Raw genomic sequence first — 18448 nt, 5'->3', positions numbered from 1 at the left:
TGGCTGGAAGGAGGGATGCCCACTCCCTCCCACCGCCACCCGTGAACCCTCCACACTGTCCATAGCAGGAGGGATGCCCAATTCCTCCTGCCGCAAACCCCTAAACAATCCCTGGCAAGAGGGATGCCCACACCCTATTGCCGCAAAACCCTAAACAATCCCCGGCAGGAGGAATGCCCATCTCTCCTGCTGGAATCCCCCCAATATCCCCGGCAGGAGGGATGCCCATTCCCTCCCACAGCCCCCACCCCCATACACACACACACTGTTCGCGGCAGGAGGGATGCCCACTCCCTCTTGCCGGCACCCCCCTCGAACCTCTCCCCCTCCCATACATTTAACAAGAAGGCCGGCCGGAGGGATGCCTACTCCCTAAAGGACACCATATGATGCTTGGACACAGCAGGAGGAGAATGAGGCGAGGAAGAGAAAAATATCTGGACTCGCCCTTATCTGACCCTTTGTGAGCACTTGTCTTTTTAAGGCAAAAAGCCCTGTATATTGCTAAAATAAAATCAGGCTCAAAAACTACATGTGCAGCTCCCAGCACTGTCCCAGCATGATGTTCCTACTGCTGCTATTAATTATTTCTAGAGCGCTACCAGACGTATGCAGTGCTGCTCAAAGTCACCAAGGAGATAGTCCCTGCTTGAAAGAGCTTACAATCTAAGCAGACAAGACAGACAAACAATTAGGGAGGTGGTTAAAATGGGGGTATGTTTTTTTTAAATTTTCCTAAGACTAGCTCTCTGGCTCCCTTGGAACTGTTAAAAAAATATTTGAAAAATTTTATTATGTTCACAAGAGGCTAATTTCACTATAGATAATCTTTATTATATTCCAAAGGGTTCCAGACAAGTGAATAACGAGGAAGGTGCTCTGGACATTGCAACTGCTCCTTGTTTAGATATATCACACTTTTTAGAATTTTTCTCAATATACTATTGAAATTCATTCAACATTGATCATTACTTTTCAGAAAGAGATTCAGTAAAAGCTTATTCTTAGAGATGATGCGGTATATAAACTTAAGGTTTAGTTAATTTAGATTAGTTTAGTATTTTACAAAGAAGAATGTACCTCTTTTGTGACAATTGATCGATATGTTCTCTGATGTGACCAGACCTACTCAACTGTGTTGAATAGTCTTCTTGGATTTAAAACCTATAGTTTTGGCCTTGGGAACTAGATCTTTTAAGTTTTCCTCCTAAATCTCTTGTCATATTAGGGAATAATAGTTATATGTTTGTTGATCTATTGCAGTCGAAGAATATTTTAGTTGAGAGAGCTATATTGTGATGATTTTATTTTAGAAGGCAGAAAGTAAGATTGGAAATACAGTAAAACCTTGGTTTGTGAGCATAATTCGTTCCAGAAGCATGCTTGTAATCCAAAGCACTCGTATATCAAAGCAAATTTCCCCATAGGAAATAATGGAAACTCAGACGATTCGTTCCACAACCCACAAATTTTAATACAAAATACTATACGTACTTGTATTGCAAGACCTCGCTCATTTAGAACAGTCACTGCACTCTTACAGTGTCAGACAGAGAAGAACCATCGGCTCAGTTGTGATGTGTATACTGTATGTACTTGTATTGCAAGACATTGCTTGTATATCAAGTTAAAATTTAATAAAATGTTTTGCTTGTCTTGCAAAACGCTTGCAAACCAAGTTACTTGCAATCCAAGGTTTTACTGTATTTAAATTTTTTTTCTGCTGGTAGAGCCTTTTAGCTGCTGTTTAGGCTAGTGTGTATTCCATGATGCAGGCTTGAGAATTCTAAATGTGAACTTAAAATTGTTTATTTACTTTTTTTCTCTTGAATTTTTTCTGTATCATCAATGTCTTACATTCTGATTATAAATTCAAAAAAGCAACCATTGAGAAAAATGGGAAACTGTACATCTAATTTGATTGTTCATATTCCCAACATGATTCCATACATCACTGCCTACTTCAGTGGCAGTTTTTACAACTGTAGACAATGATTCCACCTAAGGTGACCACCTATATGTTTGCAAACCCCACTTAAGAGGTCCCCAGAGGACAAAAAATAATATTCACTGGTAGAATAATATGTGTATACAAGCCATGTCCCTGCACACTCAGTTATGTCAGCTGGAAGAGATGTCCAAGTTACCTGGATGCACTGCCTCGATGTACCATGTCAGAATGCCATACACAATGGTGTCGATGATGAGCATCATCATTGATAACATAAGATTGAAGTCATCTCCCTCCACGGGCGACTGACTGAAGGTATGCCACTGAATTCCCACACCAGCCACCTCATACAGCGCGAAGTACTTGGAGCCTAACCCAAAAGCTGTAGTAGACATGAGAGACTGGAGAAGAGAAAGGAAGGGTCAAACATAGGCCAAGGGGTTCCCTACAGACCTCAAAAGATCAAACACACACAATTACCACATTTAGGAAAATCTGTTCTCTCATTTTCAATGCCCATTGAACATGACTTGTACTTTCCTCACTTAGGTTACTTTCAAACTCTTCCCTTCACCCTTTCAGATCTTGCAGAATTCTGGGATGCATCTTCCTTTCTTGTCCATTACGCCTGCAATTCTCTTCTGTCAAAAGCTCTACACTGAATTCCTGTTTCATTGGCCACTATCAAACTCATATGCTGGTCTTTACTTTTAAATGTATCTATGGTCTAGCACCTTCCTATTTGCTCTCATCTCCCTTTACAGTCCTTCTTGCATACTTCCTGCTTGTCCAACCAGATATTCCTTGCAGTTCTGCATGCCACCCCTCAATCTGGGGATCACTTTCTTCTTCACCCTTTCCACTGGAAAGAGGTTCCATTAAACATCTAAGGGATCTGCTGGGTTTGGTCTCAAAAGCTAAATAAAAATTTCATCTACTCTGCATTAACCCTCCTACTGTCTTCCCTTCACTCCCACTTAAGAATATACTGCACCCTATGGCGCTTGTTATAACTCAAAGGATTCCTTGGGTAGAGCAGTATAAAGAAAAACAACCAGCAATATATCTTTAAATGCCACCTGAAAGCATTTTTGAATTTGAGCTCAAGTAAACACATGTTGGTCATCATATGAACTATCTACTCTGACTTCCAAAACAAGACTGACTGCTTCCATTCCAGCTGACTCCAGCTTAGTTTTCTAGGTCAATTTATGTTTATATTTGTCCCCAAAGTGTATAGGACCTTCTATATTATTTTTCCTATTAGATATTTAGAACTACAATTTTTGACGATAGCTTGTGATGAAAGAAAGCCTGGTTTTACATGAAAGGTGAATAAGGGTAAAGGATCATGGATCTAATATACCTGTTTTCTGTGTTACAACCAAATTGCTTTACATTTATTATATGCAGGCACTGTCTCTGTCCCTAGTGGGATCACAATCTAAGTTTTTCTACTGGAGGCAACATAGGGTTAAGTGATTTACTCAGAGCCACAAGAAGCTGTGGTGGGAATCAAACCCTCTTCCCCAGGTTCTCAGCCTGCTAATATGCTTGTGCCAGTAAAAATTCTGGTTGCCCCATGAAACACTAGTAGCACCCATGCTGGATCTGATTGAATTTCCACTTCCTCATATCCTCCTGCATGGCTGCATTCTGTATCCCTTCTCCCTTTCCCTGTAAACATTAGGGTTCCAGTGTTATCAGCAGAAAGGAGTGAACATGGGGATTGAGTTAGACCATGTTTACCATCTCTGTGGCGCCTGTTTCAGGGAAACCAATGTCTTCAGGAGGCGGTGGGGAGTTGAGTGGAGTGTTGTACCCATAAAGAGAGAAGTGGGCACTTAGATATAGGTGCTAGTTAAGTACCTATTTGAAGCCTATTCTAGTAGGCACCTAGTTTTCTTTATAGAATCCTAAAAGCATGCCTATATTAAAGGCATGAATAATTACATCAGCCATAAAGCTGTTGTAAATGATTGTGCCCAGTCTGCATGAGATCACACTTAGGCAAATTGAAAGATTTCATAATCTACCCATGTACGTATGCACCCTGCCTATATTTCACCCAAACTCTTCCTTTGAGAATGCCCATCTGCAAAGCACATACCATTACATCTAGGCATGTACTTACATAATATCACTTAGCTAGAAACTACTCATTTATATACGTATGCGTTCACTTACACATGCAAATGACTATAATACTAGCATTTGCGTGTTGTGACAGGCAGGACCAAGTTTCCAAGTTTATTCTATATTTGATATACCAACCATCAGCGAGTATCTGGTCGGTTTACAATACTAAAATTAAGGTACAATTTTAAAAGAAAGGGGGACAGTTCATAAATCTAACATAGATGACTGACGAGACAGGACAAGTTTGGTACGAGAGGTACTGTGGTAGGAGCAAAGATAAATACATTGAAGTTAAAAAAAATGTAAGAGGAAGGTAAGAGAGGGAGGGGAAAACCAAGGGAGGGGGTGTCGCTTCTTAAAAGTGGTTCTCATTCATCACTGAACTTAAGTGGAGTTGGCAGGGGATATGGTCCTATCTCATATTTGATATGCATCCCTGAATAAAAATGTTTTAAGTTTGCTCTTAAATTTATCGAGGGATTCTTCAAGTTAAATGTCAGATGGGAGAACATTCCAGAGTGCAGGGGCTTGAGCACTGTATTAACTGTACTTCATGATTAGAACAGTGGGCTGAAAACCAGAGAAACCAGGGTACAAATCCTACTGCCATGCCTTGAGATCTTGGGCAAGTCACTTAACCTTCCTTTGCCTCAGATATAAGCTCCAGAAACAGGAATATACCCACTCTACTTGAATGTAACTTGCCTTGAGGTACTACTGAGCAAGGCATGATCTAAGCCCAGATCTAAAATCAAGTACCAGGCATACTGAGAAGTAATACAAAACCTTACAAATGTTATAGAGCAGGGGTGTCCAACCTGCAGCCTGAGGGCTGCATGCAGCCCCGTGAAGTATTTTGTGCAGCCCCGGTCGAGGGCGATGCAGTGTTTTCTTCTGCTGCCCTCGGGTGTTTACCGTCTTGCCGACTCCCTCCTCTGTCTTGCTGCAGCGTTTGCACAGCCCCAGAAACATTTTTTTCGGCCAATGCGGCCCATGGAAGCAAAAGGTTGGACACCCCCTGTTATAGAGCAATTCTACCACACTACATAGCACTAAATTCCATGAGTCATTCAACAAGATCTACCTAGAAAAAGGCAGTACTATAGAAATGATAAATAGTAGTAGTAGCAGCAGCATTGTAAACATTGCAGTGGGCACTAGAACATCTTCAATACACCTACTGGTAAACTAAACAAGCCAGATTAGTACAAATTAATCCTACATAGACATTTAGGGCTCCTTTTACGAAGGTGCGCTAGCGTTTTTAGTGCACACACCAGGTTAGCATGCGCTAGCCGAAAAACTACCGCCTGCTCAAGAAGAGCTAGCACGTGTGGCATTTTAGCGCGCGCTATTCCGCGTGTTAAGGCCCTAACGCACCTTTGTAAAAGGAGCCCTTAGTGTCAAAAGAATTCATGCCCACTACACATGCAGAACGCAACTAGACCCTCACAAAAATATAGCATAAATAACCACAAACAACAGAAATATGTAGACAGAAATTAAAATGAACTCCCTAGGAAGCCAGATTCTGCATATAGTGCAACACGAGAGAAAGGGAAACGGTGATGCATGTATCTCTGTACTGTGCAAAATATAAAGACTGCAGATGCAAAATTTCAAAAATGGACATATTCTAATCACGTACATTACAAATTAACAAATACAATTTAACAAATAAAAATAAAACAAACAAGATAAAGTGATACATTTTTAGGCTAGGGGTGGGCAACGAGGGACGCAATATAGTCGGGTTTTCAGGATTTCCCCAATGAATATGCATGAGATCTATTTGCATGCATTGCCTCCCATTGTATGCAAATGGATATCATGCATATTCATTGGGGAGCTCCTACAAACCTGACTGGATTGCAGCCCTTGTTGCCCACCGCTGGATTAGGCAGTATATGAAGAAATAATAAACAAACATTTTTTGATTAGCTTTTAGAGACCAAAACTTCATTCTCAGGTCCAGACAGTATACTGCTGTTATGCGATAGGGGGAATTCTATAAATGGTGCTCAAAAACAAGTGCTCAGCACAATTCTACAAAGGACATGTGCCCTTTATAGAATCACGCTTGGCGACGATCCCCTCAATTAACTTTTGACACCAGGTTTGCACCTGCTGAAACCTGGTGTAAATGCTGGCACTCAAGTTAGGCACACTGAGGCAGCATTCTATAAGAACATGTGTAACTTTTCAGAAATTTAACATCTCACAAGTAACCACATCCAGATGCAGGCATGATGGAGGAGGATGTTGTAAAAATAAACTTTGAAAGGACCAGAGGGTATGGATGGGAACATAGGGAATGAGTAAATTGAAAACATAGTCTGGTGCAGATAGTTTAAAAGCAAAAAAAACAAAAACAACTGCAGACTATGTACAACATGCAGGCACTGTTTATTTCAAACTTTAATGGTATATACAACCTTATTACCAAACCAGGGACCCGACATGGTCCGTGTTTCGGACAACACGCCTTCTTCAGGGGTCCGTGGTAGATACGGTGTTATGATAAACAGCGTTAAAAGGAACGAACGAGTGCCCAAAGAAAAGTAGTGCTGGGTTATAAAAAACGTTGCGAATTCATTGAAAAACTTCTTTGAAAGAACTTTGTTGATAGACAGTTCATAGGGGCAATAAGAGAGCTAGAAAAAATATTACTATAGAACATTTCCAGATATATCTATAGTAGATAAATACTGGAGAAAATTACATTTGATAAGATCAAAAGCCAATAAGAAATCTATTGAGAATACAACATTAGATTTTTTTTGATCCAAGGATGTGCATATTTCATTGTAGAAAAACAGCAAGAAATGTTTCAAAAAAATGGCAGGTTTGAAATAAAATGGTAATTTAGGGGTTTAGTCAGATCTAAGTTGGGTTTTTTAAATATTGGTATCATTAAAACATCAAGTTTCAAGTTTAATAAAAATTTGATATACCACCTTATCAATTTATTTCAAGGTGGTTATACATTTTAAAATAGGGTAAAACAATTAATACAAATTAACATAACTTTAACAAAAAAACATACTAAAAAAAACTATAACATACTACACTAGACAAACGGGTAAGAGTGGGAAGAAAAGGTAGAACTACAATGGTTAAAGAAAAGTAAGATATAAAGGTATAAACAAAAGGGAGGGGTTAAAAATAAATAAGTCCAATACAAGTGGACTCGTAAAAAATAATTTTTAAAAAAAAATCTTTAAAAGGACATTTATCCTTGAAAAGCCTCTTTAAAAAGGAATGTCTTAAGAAAAGATTTAAATTTCTCAAGATTATTATCTCTCTTAAAGCATGTAGACATCCAGTATAACTCTGGATTCTAGACTATATTGAATCAAAGGTAAAAGTAATGGCAATAAAGTCAAATAAAAATGTTTTACAAATGATTAAGCAGTGTCCCTCAAGATTAGGTCTTCATTCTAATGCTGAAGATATAGAAACATGACCGCAGATAAAGGCCAAATGGCCAACCTAGCCTGCACATCCAAACTAACCATTATCTCTTTCTCTCTCTGAGAGATCTCACGTGCTTATCCCAGGCCCTCTTGAATTCAGACACAGTCTTTATTTCTACCACCTCTTCCGGGAGACGGTTCCATGCATCTACCACCCTTTCTGTGTAAAAGTATTTCCTCAGATTACTCCGGAGCCTATCACCTCTTAACTTCATCCTTTGCCCTCTCATTGCAGAGTTTCCTTTCAAATGAAAAAGACTCAACTCATGCACATTTATATCACGTAGGTATTTAAACGTCTCTATCATATTTCCCCTCTCCCGCCTTTCCTCCACAGTATACAGATTTAAGTCTGTCCCCATATACCTTATCACAAAGACCACACACCATTTTAGTAGGCTTCCTCTGGACCGACTCCATCCTTTTTATATTCTAAATGAGGTCCCACCAGAGTCTTATATAGAGGCATCAATACCTCCTTTTTCCTACTGGCCATACCTCTCCCTATGCATCCTAGCATCCTTCTAGCTTTCACCATCACCTTTTCAACCTGTTTGGCCACCTTATGATCATCACATACAGTCACACCCAAGTCCCGCTCTTCCGTTGTGCACATAAGTACCGTTCCTTCGGGTTTTTGCAGCCCAAATGCATGACCTTGCATTTCTTAGCATTAAATTTTAGCTGCCAAATTTCAGACCATTCTTCAAGTTTTGCCAGGTCTTTCTTCATGTTATTCACACCATCCTGTGTGCCTATTCTATTGCAGATTTTGGTATCATCCGCAAAGAAGCAAATCTTACCCGACAACCCTTCTGCAATATCATATTTATAAAAATGTTAAAAAGAACAGGTCCAAGAACAGAACCTTGAGGCACACCACTAGTAACATCGCTTTCCTCAGAGCAATCTCCATTGCTCAATACCCTCTGTCGCCTTCCACTCAACCAGTTCCTGACCCAGCCTGTCACTTTTTTTGCTAAAATCTAAATACACCACATCTAATGCACATTCTCTATTCAATTCTCTGGTCACCCAGTCAAAGAAATTGATCAGTACCTTTATTAACTAGAAACTGTTGTACTCAACTGACACATATTTTTCAAACTAGGTCAAGAGTTGCCATCAAAAAGAGAAGAGTTAAGCTAGAAGCATGCAAAAGCATACCTCTTTGTCCTATGAAAGGTTAAGAGATAAGAGGAAAACCAAAAAAGAGAAGACAGCAATATTCAAGCAGGGAGAATTTCTGAACTGTTCTGGTAGAACTAAAGGAAACATTTGCTCCAGACTGTGTAGAATTCTGCCTTTCCCTCATAGATACATAGAGTATGACAGCAGAAAAGGGCTGACGGCCCAACAAGTCTACCCACTCAAAGAACCCTCCCCCTAAAAGATCCCTCCCCTATGCATTTCCCCAGAGCGAACCCACATATTTATCCCATCGTCTCTTGAAGTCGAGCACGTTGCTGGCTTCGACTACCTGAAATGGAAGACCATTCCAACGATCAACCACCCTTTTGTGAAGAAGTACTTCCTGATATCGCCATGAAGTCTCCCACCCTTGAGTTTGAGTGGATGCCCTCTTGTTGCCGTGGGACCTGTGAGGAAAAAAGATATCTTCCTCCACCTCAGCACGGCCTGTAAGATATTTGAACGTCTCTATCATGTCTTCCCTCTCTCTGCGTTCCTTGAGAGAATATAACTGCAGCCTGCTTAGACGTTCTTCATATGGGAGATCCTTGAGTCCTGAGACCATCTTAGTGGCCATTCGCTGAACCAATTCCATTCTCTTCACATCCTTTTGATAATGTGGCCTCCAATACTGAACACAGTACTCCAGATGAGGTCTCACCATGGACCTGTACAACAGCATTATAACTTCAGGCTTTCGGCTGACAAAACTTCGGATGCAACCCAGCATTTGTCTAGCCTTGGTTGAAGCTTTCTCCACTTGATTGGTAGTCTTCAAATCTTCACTAATGATTACACCCAGGTCCTGTTCTGCGACAGTTCTTGTTAAGGTTTCACCATTGAGGATGTATGTTTTGCAGGGGTTACCACTACCAAGGTGCATAACCTTACACTTTTTGATGTTAAAACTCAGTTGCCAAGTATTTGACCATTTTTCCAGTAAAAGTAGGTCCTGCCTCATAGTGTCGGGCACAGTTGCGCTGTCCACTACGTTGCATAGCTTAGCGTCATCGGCAAATAATGTAATCTTACCTCAAAGTCCTTGCGGCAATCCACTGGTCACTTCCGACGTTTCTGAGGGAGTACCGTTTACCACCACCCTCTGAAGTCTACCAATGAGCCAGTCTTTAACCCATACAGCCAATGTTTCTCCTAGTCCCATTGTATTCATTTTGTTCAATAATCTACGGTGTGGGACACTATCAAAGGCTTTACTGAAGTCTAAATACACTATATCCAGGGACTCTCCCCTATCTAGTTGTTTCGTTATCCAGTCAAAGAAGCTTATCAGATTGGATTGACAAGACCTTCTCTTCGTAAATTCATGCTGGTGAGGATCCCTCAGCCTCTCATCATCCAGAATCATATCTAATCTGTTTTTAATCAACATCTCCATAAGTTTACACACTATTGATAATGAGACTCACAGGTCTGTAATTTTCAGCCTCTGACCTGCATCCCTTTTTGTGGAGCAGAATGACGTTAGCAATTTTCCAGTCCAAGGGGACTTTTCCCTTGTTTAGGGAAAGATTGAAAAGTGCAGCTAATGGCTCTGCCAGGACATCTCTCAATTCCCGAAGTACACTGGGGTGTAGATTATCCGGTCCCATGGCTTTGTTCACTTTTAGCCTCGATATCTCATGGTAGACGCTGCTCGCGGTAACTTTAAAGTCCCGGAACGGGTCCTCCAAGCACTCCCTTGACTGCATCTTCGGTTCGCATCCTGGTGCCTCACAGATAAAGACCGAGCAGAAGTAGCCATTGAGTAGTTTGGCTTTATCCGAGTCCGACTCTATATAGTTACCATCAGGTTTCCTGAGGCGCACAATTCCATCTGTGTTCTTTTTTCTGTCGCTAACTTACCTGAAAAATGATTTATTCCCTTTTTTAACATGCCTAGCTATATTTTCTTCCATCCGGAGTTTGGCTTCCCTGACTGCTGTTTTAACAGTTCTAGATTTCACCAGATAGGCTTCTTTAGTTTCCGGTTGTTGTGATTGTTTGTAGGATACAAATGCTCTTTTCTTCTGCTTTACTAGTTCCAAGATCGCTGCGGAGAGTCACTGGGGGTCTATTATTTCTCCGTCTTTTACTCACGGTTTGTATGTAGAGGTTGGTTGCTTCTTGCAGGGTAGATTTCACAGCCGACCACAGTACTTCCACATCGTCCGTCGTGTCCTGGTTTTGCAGCACCTCATAGACAAAATCTCCCATGCTCTGGAATTTAACTCCCTTAAATTTAAGGACCTTTGTCGATGTATTTGTCCTTGTGACTCCCTTCCTGAGGTGAAACCACACCATGTTCTGGTCACTGAAGGCTAAAGCATCTCCTACCGAAACCTCTGTGACACTGTCTCCATTGGTGAGTAACAGGTCCAGAATCGCCTGATCCCTGGTGGGCTCCAATACCATCTGTTTGAGGCATGCTCCCTATATGGAGGCTAGTAACCTTCTGCTGCCGCTGATCATAGCGGTAAGTTTGTTCTAGTCTACATCAGGCATATTGAAGTCCCCCCAACAGCACAGTGTCTCCACGCAGAGTGATGTTCTCGATGTCTTCGATTAATAGATAATGTTGTCTTGTTGTTTTGGAGGTCTGTACACAACACCAAGATACAGGCATTTGTCATTGCCCCTAGCAAGGTTCACCCAGAGGGATTCCCCCGTATACTTGACGTCCTCTCTGATGTATAGTGCTACCCCTCCTCCGGTTTTGCCTTCTCTGTCTCAGCGGAGCAAATTATATCCTGGTATAGCCATATCCCATCCATGGGACTCCGAGAACCAGGTTTCTGTTATCGCCACCACATCTAGGTCAGCATTTCTCATTTCTGTTTCCAATTCCAGAATTTTATTGCCCAAACTACATGCGTTAACGTATGTTTGTCCGGTCTGTGCAGTCTGCTTTTGTGGTGCAGCGCAGAACAGATGTTCAGTTTATGGATGCTTCTCTCCTTGCACAGACACCACTCCAGTGTGGTGAAGGAGGAATTGTACAGTCACATATTGAGTTATGTCTGCCTTCTCTACAACCTTGGTTCTTGGCGGATCCTGTAAGCTGCAAGGCTGTATGGAGGCCCTAGCACCTCAAAGGAACAGCAGGGCTCAGGACAGCAGAGGAGGAAGAAGGAGACCAGTGTATGGCTGCCCAGATCCTCCTCTTGCTGTGCTGGAGTGGTATGTGTGCAGGGACTAGGGAAGGGATAGGGGGCCTAGAATAAATGTGAATGGAGTGTGTATGCAGTGGGGGGGGGGGCTGGAAAAAGGTGGATAGAGTAGGTGCAGGTTAGGGTGTGTGTGTGTGAATAAAAGATGGCTGGGTACCTGATAAAAGGTAGATGAGGTATGTATGCCATGGGAAGCGATGGATGTGGTTGTATATTGCATGGGGGAGGGGGGCGGGGGTGCTGAAGCAAGTTGGATAGGGTGGTGCATGCCTTGGGAGGGGTCTGGAGCTAGATGGAGAGGATAGAGAAAAGGGAGGGGGGGGGGGCGTGTGCCATGGGAGTGGAGAAAGCTGGCAAAAGGTGGACAGTGACCTGGACAAAAATGGATGGTGTCTTTAAACATGCTGTAGTTACACTTCTCAAAAAACCCTCACTAGACCCTGCATCCCCCTCCAACTATCGTCCCATCTCCCTCCTCCCCTTCCTATTCAAACTACTTGAACGTGCTGTTCACCGCCGTTGTCTGGACTTCCTTTCTTCTCATGATATTCTCGACCCAATTGGGCTTTCGACATGTCCATTCTATGGAAACTGCCCTTGCTAAAGTCTCTAACGATTTGTTCCTGTCCATATCCTCTACTCTATCCTCATCCTTCTCGATCTGCCTGCTGCCTTTGACACTTGCTGGGATTACAGGGTTCTGTTCGCTCCTGGTTTTCTTCCTATCTCTCCCATCTTAATTTCAGTGTATGTTACAGTGAATCCTCCTCCGCTAACATCACACTATTTATCTCAAGGCTCCATCCTGGGCCCTCTCCGCTTCTCCATATATACCCACTCTCTTGGTACACTGATCTCCTTCCATGGTTTTCAATATCACCTCTATGCCGATGACTCCCAGATCTACCTCTCCACACCAGATAACTCTACAGAAGGGGTGCCCAAAAGGTCGATCGCAATCGACCAGTAGTTCACAAAGGCAATGCGAGTCTATCACGGAGCCCATCCCAGGCTCCGCGATAGACTCTTGTTGCCTTTGCGTTCTGTTCTCCCTGCTTCCCCGACGCCAGGCCAGGCACGTACAAGCACTGGGCCCACAGCCTTCCCCCCTCCCCGCCGTCAAAGTCCATAACAATGAAGCTAGCCAAACCAGATATCTAATCTAATCTAATCTAATCCTTAGGTTTGTATACCGCATCATCTCCACGTTCGTAGAGCTCGACGCGGTTTACAGTAGGAGAAATAGGAAGGAACTACAACAGAGGGTTAGAGGTAGAAGTGTGAAGAAAATTTAGAGGACTTGGGATGCCAAGATATAAGAGTTTCCTTGATATATGTGCATTACTGTGAAAGGTTATATTTAAAACATTGAATCATATAAAAGGAACTGATGAAAGCATAAAACAATATAAGCAAAACCATTATGAAATACTGCACATAAAAGAATGAAATTATAGGGTGCACACCATTGCACTTAAAACAGCAGCATGGGATATATGGCGGCCCAAAATTTAATAGCAGTAAAAGGGACTATAGAGATTTGGTGCCATGAAACTAGCTAAACCATATATGTGTTCTTACTCTAAAATGATAAAACATCAAACCACATAGAAGAAAGTGGTTAGAATATACAAACAGATTCATTATGAGGCACTACTCATAAAAAAGCCTTAAGGATCAAACAATTACACTTAAAACAACAACATAAGGTATTTAACCTAATGACAAAAGAGTATGCGACAGCAATGAGGAGGGCTGTAAAACTTTGTAAATAAATAAAAGCAGATCAAGTCCTTAACAAAAAAATCCTGCAGAGGTGCAGAGTGTGTGCATAAATAACATAATACAAGTGAAAACCAGGGAGAGCTAAATGAAAGTGTACAGCATTGTAAATTTAGAAAAACTGGATAAAAACCATGTGCCTTCCCTGCTGCACATAAAGATTTCATACAGGTTGTTTAAGACATCTCCCTTGCCTTTTTCTCCCGCACCGAAATCAGTGGGCCAGCGGCAAGGTCGAGAGCTCAGCTCCACCAGGGCATGTGAGCTAGACTCTGCCCTTCTCCCCCGATCCAGCGGGGAACTCTACAAAAAGGCAGCAGCGGGTGCAGGAGCTCCTTTTCTCCAGCAGACCAGCGGCAAGGTCGAGAGCTCAGCTCCACCAGGGGGTGTGAGCTCGACTCCGCCCTTCCCCCAATCCAGCGGGAGCCTCTTTTAAAACCAACACTGTCAACGGCGCACTGCTGTTCGGCGTGCCGGCGAAGGCGCACAGTAAAGTTGTGAAGCGTCTGAGCGGAGCAAAAGAAGCCTCCTTCCACTGATCAAACTGATAAGTATTTGCATGACTGGTCTACCTAATTATTTGCATGCCTAGATAACCTAAGTCTGTATTATCTATTCCAGCCTGCACCTGCTACCACTGCTCGAGCGCACAGCTGAATCACCTCAGAACCAAACTTACCCCCCTCAATTTGCCGATTTTGGTTCTTTTTTCCAGCCTGCACTCACACTATGGTGCACATAACTTTAAAACTGTTGCTACTGAATCGGATTCAGTACTACCTAACTTATTGCTAATTCAACTGTGGCTACTGAATCTTACTTAGGGATATCAATTTACTGCTATTTAACTAATTTAACTTAATCTAACTGTTGTTACTGAATCTGATCTAGTGCCTTCTGATTCACTGCTAATTAATTATCCTAGAAACTGGAAGTAACAGAAACACCAAATAGCCATTAGGAAAAGTAGGAGTCAGTTTAATCTGTAAGCATACATCTCCTACAGATTCTACTAATCTATCTAATATGCAATAACATTAAGGATGTTAAGTCACTCTATCCACAGCTACACTCAGCCCATTATCCTGATCTACCCATCAGGCTCATAATTAACCAACAGGAAGACAGAGCAAACCATATCAAGGTAATCTCAAGCAACAGAAGACATCAACGTATCCCAAAAAATAAAAGGATAAGGGAAGTAAAACCTATCAGAACCACTACGTCCACCAAACCTATCACATCTACTTCCGTTCCCTGTGCATATCTTAACACCAGATCTGTTAGGAACAATATTTTCAAAATCTCTCCGGCCGTAAGGTTCATTGAAATTCCGAGGGGAACAGCAGAAAGGGACTCTGAATGCTCCCTTCCTGATGATGCCTTCGGCGAAACTCGAGTCGAAGGGAGGCCTTTAGTTTATTGAAGTCAGAGTTTTAAAGGTTTCTTTACAACACTGTAGCAGGATAGATTCATTTGGGACACTACTTTTTGCCAAGCTTCTGCCCTTACAAGAAAACAGCGTTTACAACAGATAAGTCTATTTATTATTTTTCAAGAAATACATTAATTATAACAGTAATGGTCTTTATTAATGCAAAAGTTTGTTACATGTTCTGAGATTAGGAGGGCAGGTAGAGGGACTCTCAGAGTGCGATGATGGTCCCTCTATGCAACCATAGCTGGCATTTTATATGACACTGTTTGGTTGGTGACTGAGCACTTACAAATGTTAAAATATGCTATAGATTTATTTAAGTCCTTTTAGAATTAACAGTCTTGTGGAGAGATTTTGAAAATATTGACATTTAACACAAGCAATTTATATATTAGCTCCTAATTTTGAGATTTAGTTACTGTTAGGAACAAAGCATTTTTAATTAAAGATTGGATCATCAACAAGCAAATAGCCTGTCTTTTCCTAACGGAAACATGGCTACTGTCTGAAGATGACCCAATAATAAATGATCTTCTGCCAGATAATTTTAAAATTCACATGCTAAATTGTGATGGAAGAAGAGGGGGAGGATTAGCAATCGTCGCCAAGGAAGGATTTGTAGTTGAAATATTAGATTCCAAAATAACCAACCAATTTGAAATATTAGCCTATAAAATTAGCAATAAGGAACTAGAAGATTCCCTTTCTTGTATATTATTCTATGTTCTGCTGAAAAGCTGGCCAAAAGCTAGAGAGGACTTCTGCGAATTTGTCCTACATAACTCAATCACTTCATCATATAATCTAATTGCGGGAGACATAAACTTACATCTAGATGAAATAGACAATCTAGAAGCGAAGGACTTTAAAAGCTTTCTTTCTTTACTCAATTACAATCTCCCTTCACCCATTCAAACACATGAAAAAGGCCATCATTTAGATATGGTAGCAATGTCCATAAAGGAAATAATAAATCCTCCCATCTCTCTTTCGGACGGTACTTGGTGTCACGATATCTGGTCTGACCATTTCACTTATTATTTCAATCTATTCTGACTTGGCTAAAATCTAAGACACGCCCAAAGACAAAAAGAGAACACCTCACAAGAGGCCATATTAACCCAGAGGAATATTGGTCACAATACAATCTACAAACTAAGATAGAAGAAGGAGTGGATTTCTATGATCACTGGATGAAAACTAGCACATCCATTTTAGATAAATTGCCCCCAAACAAAATAGGAAAAGTTGCTCAAACAAATACAACAAATGGTTTGACATCGAACTCCTAACAATGAAACAATCAGTAAGACGATTAGAAAGAATCTGGAAAAAAATGTGAAAGCTGTCAGACCGGGACAACTGGAGATCCAACATAAAACTGTACAAACAACAGATAAAAGAAAAACGTAAAACATTTTACTCATCCATAATTAACTCATCAAACACTAGCTCAAACGGAACTAACACTAAAGAACTGTTCAAAATAGTTACGAATTTATTTGACACCACACGCTACACTCAACCCATGCATAACACCAAGTTACTCTCAGCAACTGATCTAGCACATTTCAATTCAAAAATTAAAAACTTAAGAAATAACTACTCGATAATTGCCAAATACGATCATCAATCAACTGATATACAAAGAAATGAAATACCAGCAGAAATGATTTGGAGTTCCTTCCACAATTTAGAATGGAAGAACTACATCAAGTTATATAACAAATACTCACATCAGACCGGTGAGTCTCACATCAATAGTATGCAAACTCATGGAAACACTAATCAAACGTAAATTAGACGCAATCTTGGATGAGGAGAATCTACGGGATCCCAGTCAACACGGATTCACCAAGGGTAGGTCCTGCCAATCCAATCTCATCAGCTTCTTTGACTGGGTAACAAAACAGTTAGACTTGGGAGAATCCGTGGATGTCGTATACCTAGACTTCACAAAGCTTTCAATAGTGTCCCGCATCGCAGGCTGTTGAGCAAGATGAAATCAATGGGGCTGGGAAAAACACTAACTACATGGGTCAATGACTGGCTGAGTGGCAGACTTCAGAGGGTGGTAGTTAACGGTACCCTCTCTAAAACATCGGAGGTGACCAGTGGAGTACCGCAGGGCTCAGTCTTGGGCCCGCTCCTTTTCAACATATTCATAGGTGACCTAACTCAGGGGCTTCAAGGTAAGGTAAAGTTATTCGCTGACGACGCCAAACTATGCAATATAGTGAGAAATGGCAATTCACCCAATAGTATGACACAGGACCTACATTTGTTGGAGCTTTGGTCCTCGAACTGGCAGCTGGGCTTCAATGCTAAGAAATGCAAGATCATGCACCTCGGCAGCAGAAATCCGTGCAGAACTTACACCTTGAATGGTGAGACCTTAGCTAGAACTTCAACAGAACGAGACTTGGGAGTGATCATCAGCGCAGACATGAAAACTGCTGATCATGTGGAGAAGGCTTCATCTAAGGCAAGACAGTTGTTAGGTTGCATCCGCAGGAGTTTCGTCAGCCAGAAGCCTGAAGTCATAATGCCATTATACAGAACCATGGTGAGGCCTCATTTGGAATACTGTGTGCAATTCTGGAGGCCACACTACCGAAAAGATGTGCTGAGATTAGAGTCGGTGCAACGGATGGCCACCAGGATGGTATCGGGGCTCAAGGATCTATCGTACGAGGAAAGGCTGAAAAATTTGTGGCTGTACTCACTTGAGGAACGTAGGGAGAGAGGAGACATGATCGAGACGTTTAAGTATATTACCGGCCGTATCGAGATGGAAGAAGAGATTCTCTTTCTCAAAGGACCCTCAGCCACAAGAGGGCATCCGCTCAAACTCAGGGGCGGGAAATTTCATGGCAACACCAGGAAATGTTTCTTCACCGAGAGAATGGTTGATCCTTGGAACGAGCTCCCGGTGCAGGTGATCGAGGCAAACAGTGTGCAAGAATTTAAGAGCAAATGGGATGCCCATGTGGGATCCCTTAGAGGGTTAAGCCAAGGGAATCTGTCACCAGGAGTGGGATCCCTAGGATAGTAGACTTGGTGGTGGTTCAGTAGAGTGGGCAGACCTGATGGGCTATGGCCCTTATCTGCCATCATCTTCTATGTTTCTATACTCTAAATTATACTGTGTCCTGGACTCTTGTCCCCCAGAAATTATGAAAGCAGCTCCAATAGACTTTAAACTATCCCTACTGAATTACCTAACCAATAACCTAAATAATGGAAAATTCCTCACTAATAATGGTCATATTATAATAATCCCAATTCCAAAAAATCGTAAAGA

General features: G+C 41.6%; 1 protein-coding gene across 6 annotated transcripts in view; it reads right to left on the bottom strand.

The window, feature by feature from the left end:
* ABCA2 (ATP binding cassette subfamily A member 2) overlaps window positions 1–18448 on the bottom strand; it is a 602913-nt gene that overhangs the window by 205394 nt on the left and 379071 nt on the right. For all 6 annotated transcript variants that reach the window (XM_033959797.1, XM_033959792.1, XM_033959793.1 and 3 more), the window contains one exon: window positions 2148–2352. In XM_033959797.1, coding sequence (XP_033815688.1) covers window positions 2148–2352 — 205 coding nt within the window. The remainder of the gene's footprint in view (window positions 1–2147; window positions 2353–18448) is intronic.

The sequence above is a fragment of the Geotrypetes seraphini genome, chromosome 10, assembly GCF_902459505.1.
Source record: "Geotrypetes seraphini chromosome 10, aGeoSer1.1, whole genome shotgun sequence".
NCBI lineage: Eukaryota > Metazoa > Chordata > Amphibia > Gymnophiona > Dermophiidae > Geotrypetes > Geotrypetes seraphini.
The sequence above is the reverse complement of the archived record's forward strand: the minus strand, read 5'-3'. Positions and strand labels throughout refer to the sequence as shown.